Source organism: Prosopis cineraria, unplaced genomic scaffold (genome assembly GCF_029017545.1).
Source record: "Prosopis cineraria cultivar Desert tree isolate PC_DT_omini unplaced genomic scaffold, ASM2901754v1 PC7, whole genome shotgun sequence".
Lineage (NCBI taxonomy): Eukaryota > Viridiplantae > Streptophyta > Magnoliopsida > Fabales > Fabaceae > Prosopis > Prosopis cineraria.
The window spans coordinates 37,986,404-38,006,472 of record NW_026555338.1 but is presented as its reverse complement, the minus strand read 5'-3'; the positions used below and the strand labels follow the sequence as shown (position 1 = coordinate 38,006,472).

The window sequence follows — 20,069 nt, the reverse complement described above, 5'->3', positions numbered from 1 at the left end:
GGACAGAGAATCAGGGCGCGTCGAAAGTTTGCCAATTCTGCTGTCAAATGACAGTAGAATCAATTGAATTTTTATGCAACATGCTGCGTCGCATGGCGCCTAAGCCATTGCACGTGACAGAGAGAGCAACATGCCTCTGCGCAACATGCATGAGTTGTGGCGCATGGCCCTGTAACATAGCACAAGTTTTGTTTTTCGACCATTTTCGACTCTTTTCACTCCTCTAAGGTATCTTATGCTTCCGAAATTTATTTTACTTTGATATGAAGGATTTAGATTAATTTAAACTCATTATTATTTAAAAAACTTAGAATCTCTTGCTTTTGAATTAAACCTTGGTAATCACTTTTTAGATTATTCCTTTGATTACCATGAGTTTTATTGGTTAATTGTATTTAATGGAGTGAGAATATTACAAACCGACGGTGGAAGTTGATGGCCTACTTACATTGGGAGGGACAGTTAACTTCCACCAAAATCAAACCGATGGGGACGACAGGCACAACGTGACTGACTTTCACCAGGATCAGACTGACGGCAATGACTGGGACCGAATGGCCAACTTCTATCAAGACAAATCGACGACAACAAATGGGATAGGATGACCAACTTTCACCGACACTGGATCAACAATGATGATTGGGACCGGGTAGCCTTTGTTGACTAGGATCGAACGACCCCTTGTGACCAGGATTTGACAGCCGGTACTGACCTTGATCGAATAATCAAAAATCTTATCTCAAATGAAGTTGCCACTCCGATGCTGATCAAAGTCGTTAACCTAGTCATAGTTAGAGCAGGTTATTTAATCTTGGTTGCAAGAACAATCTTGATCAACAACGGTGATCCAATCTCGATGGAGGTTAGCCTTTCGATCTCGATCATCACCGTTGGTCCAGTCTCGATAGAAGTCAATCGGGTCTTGGTGGAAGTAGTTTGTCTAGTCCCTGTTGTTATCGTCGGTCTGATCCTTATAGAAGCCAACCATGCAGTCTCCATCATCGCTACCTTTCCAATCATGGTAAAAGTCGACCATTCAATCCCCATTGTTATTGTTGGTTCAATCCCGGTGAAAGTTGGCCATTTGAACCATCTACTTTAACTAGGAATAGACTGCTGACATCATCAAAGTTTCTTTTAAATTTAAATGTGGTATTTAAAATTTAAAATTTTACTTTAGATCCAAACAAAAAATTTTAATATTATAATTTAAAATTTTTATATCATCCAAACAAATGATTTAAAATTTATGAATTTTAAATATAAAATTTTAAATTTAAATTCTCAACTTAAATCTACTAATTTAAACGCAGCCTAAATTTTTTCTTGGGTAGCGGCCATAAATAATCATTGTCTATACATCTACAAAATTGAATTGAAGTCATTTGACATTTAAATAGCAATCTACAAAAAAGATGCTGATTAACTTGGAATATGATACTATCTCACAAATTGTGGTGAATAGCAACGTAAAGAATAAAAAGAATTGTACCAAGAAAAACAAGTACTTTAAAAATCATTGTATATCGTACACAATTTACAAATTGAATAATATTCAACCTCCAACATTTATTTTTCCTCTTGAGCTTATCCAGAGCAAGTCATACTAGTGGAAATTGGCAATTGCATCTGCGAAGCACTCAGTTCTGTGCTCCATAGTCGTTCAGCGCCTTCTACAACGTTTAAATGGCTCAAAAAAGTTAAAATAAAAATGAAAGTTTCAATGGTCAGTTCAAGAATATAAGGATCATATTCCAGCAGTTACTATTGACAGGAATGGGGGATATTCATATTGGCGTATTTGGTGCAATCATATGGTCCGATTGCTTGATTTTTACGTCTTACCTGCAAACCAAAGCAGAACATGGAAAATTAATCAAGGGGCATGCCACATTAAAAAGTAATCTTGTTTATGTTAAGATGTTCAACAAGGAATAAATTACAAAAAAAATTAATAATAATTTAAACAAGATTAGACTTAGAGAGCTTGTGATGTCCGGAGTCCAAACTACAAAATAAAAGAGAATAAAAAGGGGTGATCTAAAAGCTTTATATGACCTGAAAAACATTAAAATAGCAAAAGGATCCTACCGGGGACCATGGACCTGGTTCATGCTGAGGCTTGTCAGTGGGAGAATTTTGTACAGCGCCACCTTTCATTGTTAAAATTCCCTGCAATATCGAAAAACGGCTTAATCAATGATCAACACAATCGCATGTCCAGTCAATAATTCTGACAAGTCACCTCTCCAGCAGCTTCCATCACAGCCAACCACTCATCAGAAAACGGAGTAGCATTTGGAGGAGGAATCACTGTAGGGACATTCTGCTTCCTTTTGTTTCCGGATTTCTTGCTGCCATTCAAAATACTAAGGATTACTAATCGCAATTTGCGAGGCATCAAGACTATATAAGAAGGACTTTTCCCAAAAATGTAAGATACTCACAGATGAAATATTTCGCCGCTGTCTTCTGCAATCTGACTCCGAACATTGGCATCAGAAATTTCATCTTTCGCAGGGACACTGCTTTCAGCTTCTTCTGACAAACTTTTCCTCTTCAACGAACCGGCTTCGCTGCTCTTTGGAATTTGTCTATAGGATATCAAATTATCTGCAACTTGTGACTTCAAACCTACGCTTAATGAACAACGCTCATTGCATTTCCAATCAACAATCCGACCTTCATACCCTTGTGTAGAACCAACTACATTAGATTCGTTAAATATATGATTAGGGTCAACCTCAACAATTGCAGCAGTAACTTGATCTGCACCGTCCATTTGTGAATGCTTTGTCCTTTCATCCCGGTCAAGACTTCCATCTTTAATCTTAGATGCAGCTTGAATATGATGTTTGGAAATAATATCCTCAGTTGCATTGTTATTGCACTGTTCTAACAAGCCATCGAATAAAATTTCACTCTTGATTTCTTCAGAACAAGCGTTGTTCGCAGGCAACAAATCACCATCCGATTTAGGATATAAAAAATCAACATCTGCTACAAGGCCAGTCCTTTCAAGCTCAGGAGGTGATTCTTTGTTTATGCTTTCAACCACCAGTGGAAACTGATGTTTGCCTAGTGAAGTGCCAGAGTTATTACTGCAGCCGCGTGTCACAGTATTTTCATCAAAGGACGTCACTGATGTATCTTTCACATGTAAATTCTCAATTTGTCTCTTCGCGTCATCTGATTCTGTGGCTGTTTGCGCCAATAGCTTATATTCGTGGGGGCCAGAAGCAGTTTCTGCTTCTTTAAGAAAATCTTTGGTACCTGAATTGATATTTGCAGACGCTTCAATGGAATTGCTTTCATCAAGCAAGAGGCTGTGATTTGCCACTGAACTCTCATTTTCGCATAGCGTGTAATTTGTTTTAGAAAATGTTATCATCCTAGCTTTTTGGTCCATGTCTTCAAGGACATCATGCTGGGAAATTGACAAATCATAATGCAATGAAATACCCCTAGAAGAAATGTCCTTAATAAATTTTGCGTCAATAAGCTGGTGATATTCATTATCAATTGATCTTCTATAGACAGAACCTGACTGAACATCCCTTGTGTGCTTGCAGTCTTCCATTTTTGCTATTTTGGATACAGTTCCACAGGCACCAATAACTTCTAGTAAATGCCTTTTAGGAGACTCTTGAGACGATGAGGCTGTTGCAAGAACCAAGCGACCATTCACATGAGACTCGCATTCACTTCCTGAATTAATTTCTCCTTCAATCCTTGAATTCATAGTCTCAGACTGTTCCTCGTAACCTCCACCCAAACTATGAAAATACTGAAATTGTTGGTTTGCGGCCTCCGGAATAAGTTGACTGGAGTCACTGCAATGAGATGATAGGTTTGCATTTAATAAATGAACTTGCGTATCTACTCCATGTTTATCAAGGTCACCAACACCATCTTTTACCCCTTCAGTGCTTTTACAGGGAATTCGTTTGAGAGATACATCCAATACTGCTTCACTAGAATCTCCAAGACTTGAATTTACCCTTGCAATCTTCATACAACAGTAGTCCTTTAAATCTCCAGAGTGCCTACTATCTTTTGATGAAGAGCCATTTTCTCCTTGTGGCACCAAACCTTCATTAGAGATCTGAGCATCGCACCCGAGAGGCTTCATCTGCACATCTACCTCATGTTCTATTGCATTATGTGTTGACAAGTCATCTCTCCATGTGGAAGTTCCTTGTATACTAGAATAGCACATAGACCGCGGTTCTTTGAATTGATCCTCATCAACCTTAGTCTTCAAATGATCATCCATATCACTCCCTAAAAGAAGATTCTTATCATTGGTGTGGAATTCCGTGTTCTCCATGAATAGAACGTTCTCATTCTTACAAGGTTTGTTGTTCACATGCTCAGGAATTCTTTCAACCTTTCCTTGCTCTGTTATTTCTTCAGAACCTAAGAAATAACATTGCACATCTGTTCTATGATTATTTTCTACCTGCAGGCTTGGTCCCGACGTCACATCCATAATGCCTGACTTTGGAGTGCAGTTCTTTCTTTCACCCTTGACCATTTCAGTGCTTTTGTCCGTAGGACGCAAACCCCTTGCTTCATTAACACAATCTGTCTCAACTTTCTTTAATTTAGGGATGTTACTCTCATCAGGTTTGCAAGGTTTAGAGCTTTTATGGAATATGCTGTGTGAACTAGAGGCTTTTTGCTGCAAGAAAGTTACAGAAATGAGCAAGAGATCGCGCAAGAGTGCCATTCTACTGATGCATGAATATGAATACGCAAAATGGAACCAAGTAGAAGAATCATACCTGAGAGAAGAATCCCAGGGAGGGAGATGGCATCCGTAGGCCTGATGGTCTTGCTGTTTGAAATTGTGTTGGTTTCTTTTTGTCTCCGGTATTGCAAACACGTACTGAAGGATGGAGTTCAGAGCCTTTCCTTGCTTCAGATACCGGATGATACTGTAATCTAGGCGGTGGATGTGATTTTGAGACTGAGTCATTCTGCGAAATTAAAAAAAATTCAAAATACGAACATGTGCATACTAGTTATGCAAAAGGATGAATGCCTTAAATTTACAGCCTCTTTGAAGGTTTAAGGTCTCACAATATCTTTTCCAGCCTGTCGTTTGCTAGTCCTACTAACTGAAGATTTGTCAGCATCATCAAACTTTGCATCAGTAGGCACACTTTTTGGGTTTTTTGTCGGACCTTTTACGACAGCATTCTTATGAACATAAGCAGCTGTACAAGAGATACAAATTTAACAGAATATAACGGTCAGTTTGATGTAAAAATTATAATTAACATTAGATAACTGTAAAGAAACATGAAATCCACTGAAACTACAAACCTCTTTCAAAATTAAATTGATCATACAATATAATCACCTTTACACATTAATTACATATATCTTATGCTTAAATTTGTCAAAACTCCAATTCTTAACAATATTTTCAAAGGGGAAAGGGGCAGATTGGGAAATTTACCCGGACGATCGTGTTCATTTCTTTTCGAGCAAACTGTACTCAATGCTCCACTTCTTGCCGTTGTTGCAAGGACAGGAACATGGGTTTTTAAAACTGGTATTTTGGAAACTTTTGATTCTTTTCTTCGTGCTTTCGACGTGTCATGTCTTTTCCGCTTTCAGAGAAGTTAAAGCAAACTCTCCCAGAATTCAATCGTTTACAAATATAAAAATGCAGACAAAAGGAATAGTTGGATACTCCAAATATTTTGGAAAAATCAACAGTAGGATATGAAGATGAAGCAATTGGCCCGGGACAGGCGTCGCGTTTAGACCTGTTTCTATTGATATTATTGACAGCAAGCACCTTCCGCTTCGCCTAAAGAGTATCAGTAAAATAATATAAATATGAACAGGAGGATAAATGAGGGAAATTTAAAAGCTTTAAGAACTACTTCCAACAAAAACTCTATAAACTTTGAAGTGTAGAGACAAACCAAGGATACAGAGGCAGACATATCTTTGGTTAATGCATCGGAAACCGATGATATTGATAAGGAAGCGCCAATCTTCCTCTCTTCTGGCAACGGCTTAAATAAATTTTCCTCAATGTCTTGTGGCACTGATGAAGCGCCAGCGATGTCTTCGTCACCCACTAATGCATTTTCTTCTTCATCGATCATCGTCAACTCATTGTTAGCCGTACTGCGATTGCCGCTAATCATAGACAGCTCCAAAGGGTTCAAAACACCTGAACAAATAGCATGAATTATAACTTGTTTCACTAAGTTTACAATTTATAGGACAGAAAGCCAGGGGAGCAAAAAAAATGCCTTCTTCAGTAAAGAATGCTTGATTCCATGCCAAGCTTTTCCGCAAATTGTATCCACCCCCTTTCTTCTTCCTCTTCATCTGCTGGGGCTCCACATTAAGTTTTGGTGATTCGGACTTATTTCCATTTATGTTTTCTTTGTTTATGCTGTCTTTGGCTGGGCAGCTAAGCTTTTGGAAACCCACTGCACCAACTCTACCCTCTGCGCGTCACATTGATCAGTACATGCTCAGTCCAAGAAACAGGGAAAAAGGATATGAAAGCCGCATGAATCAGACATGACCCACGTTTTACTATTATTGTTCATTAAAATCAGCCAGAAATGTAAAAGTAAGTGGGGTTTATATAGATAACAAGTTTGACGTCAATTCTATCATAAAAAATTCATCAGCAAGTAGAATCTCTGATAATGAGAAATTAAGCTTTAAGAAAAGGAAAATGGGATACTTCCATACATTAGATAATACAGATGAGCTACTGCCGCGAAAAGCCGAAAACGTTCAAATATGGGGGACGAGGAACAAATTGAAGGAGTTAGAAATGAGGAGAATAAAACCTAACCAGTTTGAGAGGCAAGAGCAGGAAGGGATCTGTGACAATGAAGAGGAGAGCAAGAGAAAATGGTGGAGGTGGTGTTAAAACCAGAATCGTCCCCGGGAATCTGTAGCAGAGATTCGTCTTCAACAGCGATCTCCAAGAGTGAGAGATCGGAGTCCATCGTCGACTTATTTTTATGCCAGGATGATCGATCTGGGCAACTGCAATGGCATGTTCGGACTTCAAACTTCAAAGCGTTGATAGTGAGTGGATTGGGCGTCGGTTAGTGTGCGTGCTGTTTGACGTATTTGAAACCATTGATAAGCGGGAATCGAACTCACAAGTCACAACAGCCGAGTTTTGAGTCCGACGGAATTACGAGACTAGACATGTTACTATTTAAGATTGACATTGGAGTCCGGTTTAAGCTGCAAGCAATCGTTGCAGATTGGTCCAACAGCAAAAAGGATCGTTGAAGATGAATGCGTTGGGCCATCCAAAACTTCATGTGGTAGTTTATCGTTGTCCAGTTTATTGGGCCCAGCGTGGATGGAAAACGGATCCATTACTTTTTTCGTTGCACTTTCATTTGGAGAACGAGATATGAGCTTTGACCCCGCAACACCTACACGTGATTATTTTCATTTCAGCCGTAATTGCGTGATCATAAAACCTCAACCCCGCCTCTTTACTAATTCTTACCTTCAGCCTTTAATCGAATGATCTGGAAATAAATTATTCTCTTTCAGGATGAGAAATGATTTTTTATTTTTCAGAATTTTAGTTTGTCTTGATTGACAAATAAATAAAATAAAATTGCATTAAAAATTAATTTTAATTCCTCCTTACCACTAAATTATATATATAATTACTCATTTCTAAACATTCAAAGCGAGATGGACAATTTCATGTACCCATTGTTACTGGGCAAATTCATTGATTATTCTATTTCTAATAATTGTTGTTCTCATTATTTTTCTTAGATGCTTGCCATTTAGTTAGAGGCCCCGCTTCATTTACTAGCAAAGAAGAGGAAAAGGAATTCATTGATTCTTATAGTCCATATTCTATTTGTGTGGTAGATCATTATGATGATTCATTTAATAACTTGTATTGATTTAAATTCTCATCACTATTTAGTGTTATTAAAATTAAATTAAACCAATCAGTTTAATTGATTGAACCAGAAATCAGTCCTAAATCTTTTATGGTAACTACAAAAAATTGTCCATGTTGAGAATCACTAAAAAATTAGTTGAACTAGTCTCAAACTAGTCAAAACTAACATAATTGATGGATTGACTGATTGAATCGATCTTATTTTTTATTTTTTATTTTTAAAAATTTTAAATCATATTTATAAATTAAAATTCATGCATATTTATACCTAGTGAGCATTGATAACTGAAAAATGAAAAAAATAACTAAAAAATATGTATAAATTGTGTATATGTGTATATATTTTAAAGTTATAAATTATAAATTATGAAACAAGTATACATATTTTGGATTAAAATGATGGAATAGTGATGGATATTGCCTTCTAATTTTATATTATTTTTAAAATTTAAAATTCATTTTTATTATATATAATTATTTCTTTTTATTTTAAACAAATATTATTTAAAATATATTAATATATTTATGATCGGTTAAACTACAGTTTAAACCTTAACTCGATCATTAAATCATGAATCAATATCCCATCTAATTCAACGATAGATATGATTTTCTTAACATTGCTCTAGGTTACCTTACCTCAATGTAAACTTCTCTATATTGCTTTTATTAAAGATGGATCAAGTCAGGTTTATGTAATGCTATTCAATTATGGCTCACATCACCCGAAATAGAGTTAGTCAGCTGAGCTCGACTTGAGCGCCAAGCTTGTTGGCCTCAATATAATCAAAGGCCTGGGTTTCGATTTGACTATTTGTGATTATTCTGGCTAATCCAAAGAACTTCAAAGAAGGCTATTTTATCTATTTATTTATTTATTTTATGACGATGTGGGGATAGAGGATGTGAAAGTGGATTATTGAAATAGACCTGAATTTATCCCGGTGAAAGACAAGTGATGCTTGTTGTTTGTCTTTTTTATTTATTCCGCAACTTTATTATTTATTGTTGTTATTTATATTTACGCCTTCAACAAATAAACACGTTTCATAGAATATTAACATGAAAAACACGTGTTTAAGGTTATCACGCTCAATAATTCAAATCTTGGGTAGGAAGTTATACATACAGCACGAACATAAATCCCTCATTGATAAGATTGCCATTTGTTATGCAATGAAGACAATCTCTAATGGTACTCCTCTCCTTTGCAATGGTATTAAAGAAAAGTCAAGAAAGCAATGACAATGATTGAATAATGTTGGCGGATTGCATTCACTAAAATCAGCATTCACATGTAAATAATTTTACATGGCTCTCTCAAGAGTTAGAAATGCTGGGAATTTGAAAATTTTAAATCATATTTTAGACAAAAATAAAATAAACTAAACCAAGTGTTATTAATACTACCAAAGAAAAACATAACTTTAAATTTTTATATTTACTTAAGTTTTGTCATAAATTCTAACACTTTTTTTTATATATATTTTAAGTTTTTATACTTTGACTTTTCAATGTTTTAAATTTCTATAACACCAAGTCATGTCATGTTTTCCATACTATCAATAAAATATCTTCCGTACGATGACAAGAGGATTGAGATATCATTTCCTTGTCATTTTTTAGCTTTGTTGGAAACGCATCATATTTACTCTGCCACACAAAATGTAGAATTATCATTTTCATCTTTAATTTTATAATGTGATTACGAAATTCCCATGTCTCATTCAACTGCCGCCACTGTATTTTACTATAAAGAATGGAATTCTACAATTTCTATAATTCTATAATCATTACAAGAAAATTCCGGGGGAAATGTCTCATCCCAGCCAAAACAGCAGCACATGGTGTAGTGTGTGGCCCCAAACAATCAAAATCAAATTGCTAGTCTGACGAATCCCCAGCCTTTACAAGAGTTAGTGCAAACGTTCCCTTGACTTTTCCATTTTCCTATTCTAAGAAATTGAAGAATAACTAAAGCCCCCACCAAAAAGTAAAAACACTAGACTAAATGACCTGCTACAGATGGCTCCTGTAACTGTTGGCAGCAATTTTATACACAAGCATAGCCACAGGATAATGAGCCACGAGTTTTGTTGCTATGTCAACGTCAGGCAGCATAACATCAAGCGAACCCACCCTCCACAGCCGCCAAGTCCGATTCCTATACATTTTCATGTTATGGTCCTCCTATTTATGTAAACAGTTCTGTACGTGTATTTGAGACGGATACAACCGGATCAATCATCTTCCTCTGCTAACGAGGCAGAGGAAAAGGGTCTGAACTTGTAGCCATCACCATGGTAGAATTTATTTTGAAATTCTACCCAGTGAAGACGCAGGGCATGAAGAAAAGCACTAAGGGTTTCCATCATGAGAAGAATAAAGGCAGTTGCAAAGGCAAAAACGGCTAGTCCCACTAACCGGATAACAAGATTGTCATACCTGTTATAATTGCAATTAGCAAAACAATAATGATTACAAAATATGAGGAAAAATGAAAAAGAAAAATAACGTTTTAATCATACATGAAAATGAAGCAAGCTACAAGCTACATGTAAAGAACCAGCTTGATCGCATGTTTGTGTTATTAAATTCTCAGGATCTTACGATGTTAACGCCACCAAAACCAAACATGCCCAAGCAACAGTAAAACATAAAGCATCATGCAATGTCTCATTCCTCCCTTTGGCCAAATCATCAACTTTCGTTGGTCCTGGATATCTAGAGTAGAGCCTTTCCATGTGATGAAAACAATCCTTTATTTAGCATTGAGTAATTTCCTAGCCCAGAAGTTTGCATTTAGGCAAAAGCTTGGGAGAAAATCCCATTTCACCCAAGTTTGATAATAAATGATTACTTTGTCAAACATCAAATCTATATAGAAGGGTAGCAAATGCCAATCATAGCAAAGGAAACAGAAATACTTCAATAAAGAGCAAGAAAGTAAAAACGAAGCATGCCCAAACTCACCCCCAAGCAAGAAGTAGTACTTTCTCATAAAAAACGGTTGAAAGCTCTGAGTGGGCCAAGCTGCAATGGTGATGAAAGACATCAACCAAGGAGCAAAGATATAGAAAATGATAAGTGATGACAATGAGGGAAAATCATGGCTAAACAAACCTTAATGCCCAAAGTCGAAGATACGATGCAGTATTTGAAACTGCACCTAGAACAAATTCAATAGAGTGGATCATTTGGTGAACGAAGACCTCACCGAAATTGAATTCCTCATGATGTAGCCTGGCAGAATCTGGTTCCTCCTCAAGATCCATCTCAGAGGAAGTAAGAATACCATAAGTGCGTCCTTGGAATCTCTACATATCATATCATGAGCATAAACGTTAGTGGGGACTTGTTGAACTTAAAAATTGCTACTTTGATAGCTGTCAATGAAACACAGAAAACTGAAGCCAGACAAAATCTTTCCATAGCTGATAGGAAGTCACAAGTTTTTTATAATTTAAGCACATTTTAGTTTGAAGAAAGTTGGGAAGATTTGAGGCTCTGCAAACTCAGGGAGCAATCTTGAATCATTAAGAAGAAACTCAAACAGACAAGGATATGTTTCTGCACATTTGTGCACAGATTGACGTTTAAGTAAACAAAATTCTCAACTTTCAAAAAAGACCAATCATACACAAGGCAAGCAAAACCTTTACCTCATGGTGAAGCTTCTTTAGGATAAAGGGTTTTGGAAACAGCATCCAAGGAACTGCGATTAAAGCCAAGAGCAATAACACAATCTGCATATGATGAGCAGTAATTCAGAATGATGAAAAACAAGAAATAGAACAATTCAATAAGAAACACCGGGGGAAATCACCAGAAACATACTTGAAGTGGCCTTTGGCCCCAGAACAACTGATTCTCACCAAGATTATCAGTGGGACTAAGGAACATGTAAATCATTACATGATAGAGGTCTGCCTGAGAACCGGTGCACCACTTAACGACAATGAGAAGAGAAAGATACCCAAACAGACTGTTCAGGAAAATCATCTGTGGCACAAACTGGTACCTAAAAGCAACAATATGGAGAGTAAGCTTATCCTACTGAAGTGATAGCACAGTTAAAGCTGTAGGGGCAGGCAGAAGAGAGACACCTCTTATCCACTGAGCTGCCAAAATAATGCGCATTGAAGTAACTTAATATAATCCCTAAGTTCATCTGCGCCACACCAAAAAGAATGGACATCTTCATCTTGAGAGAGTTGAGAAAAGCCAATTCTGAACGACTTCCACGCCAGCTGGGGTCCACACCAAATGGGTATGGATCTCGTAATTTGACTAAGCCAGCAGTACGTGCATCCCTGATAAGAAATGAGAATGACTTAACGCCAACAAGATGAAGATGGTCGGCCAATATAAATACCCAAGATTAGAACAGTTGGGAAGGGGAACTGCATCAAAATAACGAGGTACAGCTGTGAAAAAAATGCACATACCAATCATCTCCGGTAATTAATTGAATAAGAAGTTAAAAATTCTAAGGGAAACAAGAATTAATTCAAATAACAAGCAGTGAAGTTTTCTTAGCAAACCACTTGTAGGTAAGGATCAAACAAAAGTTCATGAACAGATACGTTTAAGGAATACAAGGTGTCAAAAATACGATGGAAATATCTAATGAAATCTCTCAACTGTCTTAAGCGAGAACCATCATAATCTTGATGGTATCAAACTAAGAGATTCTTCCCATGGAATGGCTATCCAGAACCTAAAGAATAGAAGAATGATTTGAATCACCAAATGTATTTTAGTAAATAATTTGATAATGATAATTTGATTAATTACCCCCTTGTTGCATGGAAGAGGAGTGTTTGAGAGTTGAAGGAGATGCATTGAAAATACATGTCAACTCAAACTTAAAAGGTGCAACATAAGACATGAAAAAGTAATGCATCACTATCTAGGAAATAGAACACAAAACACTCAACTATTACCAGAATCGCCAGATGGGAAGAGAGAAATGTTAAATAGTACATACCTGCACGAAGTATCTGGGCATGCATAGGCAGACTTACCAAAGATGTGAAAAGGAACAGAGAAGAATTCATTGTATATTAACCCACAATAGATTGAAAACAGTGACATCAAAAGAAGCACATAGCGCCCACCAAATAGCATCTCCATAAAGCTTCCAAGTCTCTGGAAAAAAGGTAAATACTTACTGGCATATGAAATATTGGCATAGACTACTAGCATATAACATTATCCTGACTTTCCCTTAAGTTTACTAGAATTACATCCGCATGCTCATAACTAGCACTTCTGACGGCATCATTATTGATCTCCTTTTAATAGTAAGAGAGCAAAAGAAAAGACAAACTTGAGGTGTCCAAATAAGTTCCTTTTCACACAAGACCGTATACATATCAAGCCCATTATAACTCCCCCCACCCCCAACACACACACACACCCAAAAAAAAAAAAAATCCTGCGACATTTATTTTAGTTATGGCACAGTTGGAACTGAATTACCTGTTTGCTGAGCCTGCTTTCACGTGCTATAAGAACCAATGCCCCCAGCAACAAGCAAATTCCATGACCCCAGTCCCCAAACATTACCGCAAAAAGAAATGGGAATGTAATAACTGTGTAAACTGCAGGATTTGCTTCTTCGTACCTTGCAACACTGCCAAGTAAAAAGGGCTCATCAGAAATCTTATCCGATTTCTGAGTTAACAACTTAATGACAGCTAATAAGCTAGAAAGTTTATCTGAGCTATGACACATCCCTCAGATTAATAAAAGAATTCAACCTAATAAAAGAAAACAGATTTGGGTGAATGAAATAGTACAATTCAATAGCTACAAATTTTTTACATGATCTAAGATGTATTTTCCGACTAGCAAATAAGTCTAGCGCAGAACAGGGGTGGGAAAGGGCTAATTCTCCCCTCAGCAGCTTGTTCACCCAAATCTACATATAACTTACTGAAGTCCTGCCAAGGTTGTAAATTTTCCCCTCTCCATACCTGAAGGTCAAAGCTTAATTTTACTCCTCAATCCACCAAGTCAGCCAAACACAACTTTGAGACAATTCAAGTAGTTCACTTCAAGAGGAGAGACAATAAGAATCCTCATACACAACGGTTAACCATCAAGAACATACAAATTCTGTTCAATTTATTGATATTTAATGCAACCAAACTACTGGGTTTAAAATATGCTACACATCAAACAAGTTTTCTCCTACTTGGTTTACTTCGCCATTGGAAAAGCTTAAGTTGCCATTTCCCATTCTGAACAAAAACCACAAAGGCATCTATCAATGCATAGCAATATACATTTTGAACTATGAGAAAAATCAATTACCTAGAAAATAACCCAAAATCAACTTCAAGAAATAAAGGTATTCATGTTGCCACAAACAAACAAAGCAGACATTATGCTTACCCATATGCATCAACAATTTCCTGGTATGCACTTGTAAAACGGTTGGTTCTAAAATATGTGGGTGGAGATTCCACTGCATCCATTGGATGGAAGATTATGCCAACTTGAGAGCTGCAATCAAAAGTTGCACGCTGCAATGCCTCCTGAATCTGAAAAACATTAGATGCAATACCCTTATTAAAGTGTACAAATTGATATACACCTTCAATTTCTCCAAAATTATCAGGAGAAGGGGATTAGGTGATGATAAAACTAAATTGGGGAAAGCTAAAAACAGGGTACCTGTGTTTTTGCAAATACAGGGCACCAACCCTCTCCAACAAGACATTTTTTTGTGACATCAAAATTTAACATGTTCAGGGTATCATACACAGCCTTCTCTCTTCTTACCTAGGATGAGATGGTCATGATGCAATCCATTAGTTCATAATAAATAATTGTCAGTTGCACACCATGATCAGCGAGCCATTAGCACCATTTGCACCTTAAACACAAGGGACAAGAAATTCTTCCAAACGAAGACATGAATGAGCTATGTCCTACCATGTTCATCCATTTTGCTAGATGACCCTCTATAGAAGCAAGGGCCTTGTTCCGGTGTCTAATCCCCGCCTCCAAAGTTGTCTCTAAGTCAGAAAGGCGTGATGAGACCTACCACCAAAGACCAAAATTTTAACCACAGACAAAAGAGTTTGCGTATTTACAGTCAGCAATGATAACACATTGAGCAACATCAAACAAATAAAAGACAAGCTATAGTTGGTTGCAAATGAATGTAGTGCGTCTAGTGCCCCTATGGAAAAAAGGAAGGGCCGGGCAAAAAACTACAGCTGACACCATTCCCCCAATATACTGTAAAGAAAACTCAAAAAGGCAATCTCTTGGAAAATATATTTTAGAATTATAAAAAAGCCAGCATGGAATAGGCTAAAAATATCCCTCCTTTTTTGGGAGGGCAGGACAGATCTAGAAATTCTTTCTGAGAAGAGGATACTTACCTCCCTACTTATTTGTCTTTGCTTAGTTATATCTTCAGGGACAGGGTAGCAATTTGCACCAAATGCCTCACAGATTTTAAGAATCTTTGTTCTTGCTTGCTCCCCAGAGAAAAACACAACAAACACTGTTTTCTCTATCTGAAAATAACAGTTCAGGAATCTGAGTTGTAGGGACAGAGAAAACAAAAATGGCAAAATAAGTCAACAGCATACAGGATAAGTCACGACAATAACAAATTAAAAAAGATTCTAAAATGATTATATCCAAATCATCAGACTCTTCTAAAGTAATAAGGGGAAAAAAAAAACCATCTCATTTGAAACAGGATCCTCTATTAGCTCATCAGCTGCAGCCTGATTGAAAAGCATATTGCCTCTTGTAGCTCGAAACAACATCCTTTCAAACCTAAGAACCTTGGATTTACAAATCATTCCACTGATGAATCTTAAACCAGATTGATTTGATGATCCAGGCTTCAATTCCTATAAAATAAACAATTCATCATAGGAAATTTTGAAGAGAAAAGTACATTTAAATAAACTAGTAAAAGCCTTCACACTTTCAGCATTAGAAAAAGTCAAGGATGAAAGAAGACTGAGAAACCTGCTCAGGCACAGATCCTGTATCAACATAGCCATCATTTGAGTATACATTCTCCCCCAGCTCCCTCTCATCTGAAAATTCATTGCTATGATTTGAGGCCAGAAAACCATATGCCTGAAATTTAGCGCAATCATAATTTGTACATAAAAGAAGAAAGTGTATGGAAAGCATTTCCATACTAAAACAATCAAATTGATGTACCAATAGAAAAAGGTAATGTTGATATTAGACAATGTACATAGGAGAAGTAATATAGCAGAATAACATGTGAGATAAGGAAAATAAACAATGCTATATTGTGATCAGAAAGGCCTTTTTCTGATGAGGAAACTCAAACATGAAAAACTAATTTTAAAAAAAGAAAACTAATGTAACCAAAATAGACAGCAGAATGTAAAACCTCCAGTACTTCTACTTCTAAGAATAATAGCATAAGCTTACCACAAAAAGCAAAGCCAAATTACCTTCTGCAATACAATCTTAAACTCCAGAAGCTCGTTACATGATTGACGAAGTTTCTCACTGTTAGAGTTCAGTTCAATTAGCTCATGTTCATGCTCAGCAAGTTGACACTGGAATAACAGAAATTCAAAGGAACATATATCATCAGATTCAAGTTTAATCTGCATATAGACTGGCCAATTGCTAAGCAGCAATTTCAACAGTATCTTGTTATTGCTGGCAGCCTAACATCAAATAACTCAAATGAAAACCTAGGACACAAGTTATATCTGGGAGCATAGAAAGTAAAATAGGCAGGGACCTCTAGTTCCTCCAACTCAATATCTAGTTGCAAAACAGGATGAGGAGAAGACATAAGACCAGCTTTACTGATTTGATCTTTGAAGAATCGTAGCTTTCTTGACATTTCTGCACATCGCTTGACCTACCAATTAAGAAATCCAGCTAGTATCAGTGATAAAAATATAATAATTTCAATATATATATATATATATATCATGATTTTAGAAGACTGATGATAATATCTTCTGTCCAAATATACATTATTTAACCATTATACCAAAAGGTTAATGTCCTGATATTAATTCCAAAAAAGAAAAAAAAATATGAACAGCAATCTCTCTCTCTCTCTCTCTGTTTTTTTCTTTCTTTCTTTTTTAATAAATGAAAAGCAATCTCTTTAACCAAGTTGAGCCCGCTTTTAAGTTTCAGAAAACAAATTTTGAGTAGAGCAATTATTAGATTTGATTTAATTGATAAATGTTGTCTTCCTGATTATCTTTAGTTTCTCCCCATCAAACACGTAAATCCAAGTTGCAAATACAGTGATACAAGGACATAGCACTATGGGAACTGACCATAAGAATGGACCCTGAATTCAAATACGGACTGACATCCGCATAAGAATACCAATCAGTTATCCTTGAAACAAGATGTCTAAATTTATGGTACTGAGGCATTCAGATTTCAAAAGTTGTTGGAATTTCTAGTTTGTGCAAGTGAAGGATACCTGGTTAACAAATGTTCTCTGGAAAGGACTTTTATCATCATTTAACTGCAAAAGAGAAAAGAATGTACAAAAGAAATGAAATGGTTAGATATCACAGAAGCATAAATTTTTAGATCGCAAGTACTTCTAAGAGGCCACGATTTGTAAGTCTGAAAGAAACTTCCAGAACTCTACTATGATAGCTAATAAAACAGGTTGAAATTGACTTCAAAACTCAGCAGAAAAGTTACCTTTTAAAATACCCTTCATCAAGAGATACATAATAAAAATAATAATGCTAATGCTGCCACTGAAAGATTCAAACAACATGTTGCATTTATAATATCTCTGGTTGAAAAAGAGGTAATATCATTGTAAACTTGAAATTTTTGTGTATCAAGCAAATTCAGATATTATGCAAACAGGAGTCTAGATCCAGGAAGAGCTACACCCCCTGATTAAAACATATTGCAAGTTTCCCAAATGCATGGTTCATCAATTTTTGTTCATATGATTACACATAAAAAGGCAGCTAACAGTTAGTGTCCTTTTCAATGATTGAAAAGAAGTACTCGCAGCAGACATGCATTAAAAATCATTACCACAACCAGTCCTCTAACATGAAATGTAGTGGATCATAAGTAAGATCAATTTGACCAAACTGCCAATAAAACTTCGTATGATCAACAGAGTGGCATATCCATTGACTCATGAACCAAACTAACCAGCTTTCGATTTGACCTCCTGAATCAATACAGGAAAAAATAAATTAAAGCAAGTTGCTAGGCAGTCATGACCTGATTGATGGGACTCCAGTCATCATTTCTGAACTACAGACACAAGATATTACCCGCACTGGATGAGGATGGGAAATCCGTAGACCTTGAGAAACTAATAGTCAAACATAGCATAGTTGTCTACATTTTTGCACACTCCACAATCAATACATTAATATATCAGGATATATATCAAAATTTATAATAAGCCACGCTATTATAATGCAAATCACCTTTGCAACACAAAAGGAAACATGTCTAGTTGGTTTAAAAATAAGTTTAATTTTGGATCAGTTTTTATGAAATATTCGCATGAGGAGTCCAATAAGACCGCAGGAAAGAATCCAGTTATCATTCTATCCACATGCCAGCACTGAATTCTGATTAACTTGCATTCAACATTGAATTCAACAATGATGCAATGTCATCGTTTGCAGGGGCTCGCAATCAACTCCACTGAAACTGATTCGACCGGCCGCAACGGCGAATGCAAAAACTTAACACTAAACTATTACACTACCTCGAACTCAGAAAACTAATGCTCGTATTAAACAAATAAACAGGGGAATGGAAGAGGAAGACGAGTAGAGAAGAAGAAATTAGGATCTGCGGAGGAACTTACATCTCGGAACTGGAAGAGGCCGAGTTCGCCCAAATAAGAGACGGCCCTGTGAGCAGACTCGACGGGGATGATGAGTTGAACGAAGGTCATCTTCTCCGAGCGCATCAGATCCATCGGCGGCATGTTATCTATGAACTGTTCCATTTTCCAGGTAACCATGTTGAAACGGATTTCGGATCTGAAAACGTCTCTTGTATGGTCTGCGCGGGTGTGTGTGAAGCTTTGGCACGTTAATTGGGAGTCTGGTTTCAGTTTTCCTTGGCAACTGCCACTAGAATCGGAAAATTCACGTTGTCCCAAAAACGGTGATACAGAAAACTGGTTCAATATAAAAATGACGCTATTGTTTAAATTCCCATGAAGCTTAAAGTGAGGTCATGCATCATCGCCCACCAGGCTGTCGTGGTTTGAGTGGATGGTCCAATGGACTTTCCATGGTGGACGACTATCACATCCAATGTGGCTCAATAAAAGTGTCAAATCCAGTTGCAAAAGTCGCAAATTTTAATTTATTCTTGCTCCTCTTTCGCTCAATAGACACCTGAGACCTTGTGTAAAAAATCAAAATAAATATTTTTACCTTGAAAAAAACAAAATAAATATTAGATCTCCTGGATATAAACAAGACATGCGTTGATTTAATATAAATAATTGAAAAGGGTTTTTTGTGATGTGAACAGAACCCCTTTTCTTATATATATATATATATATATATATCCTAATCTAACCTTATCACATGCTTTTTCCTTAATCCTTCATAATATCATAAAAGCTGTTTGCTGGTAGAAAGAAGACTGGCTAAATTTGTAAGGACGTCCACCGATTTAAAAAGTACTGGCCATCTTTGTAGTCGATGGGGGGGAAAAAAGTAGTGGCCACGACGTGACGAATATCCCATGCCAATATATAGAAGAGAAACCTCTCCATTTATTTTTTTTTTTTTTTTTCACTTCTCCCATCTTAATTATTTATTAATTTTATAATTTTTAAAAAAATTATTTAATAAAATAATATTAATGGTTGAAATGGAAAAAGTGAAGAAAAATGAAGAAAAAAAAATGGAGAAACCCTCCACCTGTCAATATATATTTTATAGGAAGTTAAACTTGCTTTCAAGTGAAACGTCAAAGATTGGATTATTTGGATGCAATGTTCATGTTTATTTGAATTGAAACTATGACGTGTAAGGTGAATGAATAGCTTGTAAATAAGGTGGTTTTCTATGAATCTTATACAATAGATAGATGGAGATGGAGTGAACACCATGTAGGTTATTAATTAATC

At 36.3% G+C, this 20,069-nt stretch overlaps 2 protein-coding genes across 5 annotated transcripts; both read right to left on the bottom strand.

Annotated features, from left to right (window-relative positions):
• Positions 1-1,370: 1,370 nt before the first annotated feature.
• On the bottom strand, positions 1,371-7,087 carry LOC129315239 (uncharacterized). 4 transcript variants are annotated; one of them, XM_054958823.1, is made up of 11 exons: positions 6,839-7,087; positions 6,279-6,479; positions 5,943-6,196; positions 5,739-5,824; positions 5,468-5,622; positions 5,086-5,222; positions 4,788-4,982; positions 2,448-4,684; positions 2,246-2,354; positions 2,092-2,172; positions 1,371-1,673 (listed from the first exon to the last, which is right to left on the bottom strand). In XM_054958823.1, exons 1-11 carry the CDS (start codon positions 6,993-6,995, stop codon positions 1,641-1,643), a joined length of 3,645 nt encoding a protein of 1,214 aa, XP_054814798.1. In that variant the 5' UTR covers positions 6,996-7,087; the 3' UTR covers positions 1,371-1,640. The 4 variants fall into 4 exon arrangements, with proteins under 4 accessions (XP_054814798.1, XP_054814797.1, XP_054814799.1 ...); XM_054958822.1 differs by having other exon boundaries at positions 1,374-1,845; XM_054958825.1 differs by having other exon boundaries at positions 1,375-1,845; positions 6,834-6,913.
• A 2,567-nt stretch (positions 7,088-9,654) lies between these two features.
• On the bottom strand, positions 9,655-19,151 carry LOC129315779 (V-type proton ATPase subunit a1-like). Its single transcript, XM_054959821.1, has 18 exons — positions 18,786-19,151; positions 17,409-17,453; positions 16,701-16,823; positions 16,402-16,509; positions 15,938-16,051; positions 15,643-15,816; positions 15,334-15,471; positions 14,879-14,986; positions 14,618-14,725; positions 14,336-14,484; positions 13,418-13,571; positions 12,924-13,084; positions 12,040-12,246; positions 11,771-11,954; positions 11,596-11,679; positions 11,057-11,250; positions 10,907-10,966; positions 9,655-10,378 (listed from the first exon to the last, which is right to left on the bottom strand). The coding sequence occupies exons 1-18, from the start codon at positions 18,942-18,944 to the stop codon at positions 10,174-10,176; spliced, it is 2,475 nt and encodes an 824-aa protein (XP_054815796.1). The 5' UTR covers positions 18,945-19,151; the 3' UTR covers positions 9,655-10,173.
• Between the last annotated feature and the right edge of the window lie 918 nt (positions 19,152-20,069).

Bases quoted from the DNA above. Each gene is read 5' to 3' on its own strand.
- LOC129315239 (XM_054958822.1), bottom strand. From the start codon at position 6,995: ATGGACTCCGATCTCTCACTCTTGGAGATCGCTGTTGAAGACGAATCT. The intron at 5,223-5,467 runs GTAAATTTCCCA...TCTCTTGTACAG, and splicing joins AAATGAACACGATCGTCCGG to CTGCTTATGTTCATAAGAAT. The intron at 4,685-4,787 runs GTATGATTCTTC...ACTTTCTTGCAG, and splicing joins CCCTGGGATTCTTCTCTCAG to CAAAAAGCCTCTAGTTCACA.
- LOC129315779 (XM_054959821.1), bottom strand. From the start codon at position 18,944: ATGGTTACCTGGAAAATGGAACAGTTCATAGATAACATGCCGCCGATG. The intron at 11,680-11,770 runs GTATGTTTCTGG...CATCATATGCAG, and splicing joins GGGGCCAAAGGCCACTTCAA to ATTGTGTTATTGCTCTTGGC. The intron at 10,967-11,056 runs GTTTGTTTAGCC...TCACCATTGCAG, and splicing joins CTTCGACTTTGGGCATTAAG to CTTGGCCCACTCAGAGCTTT.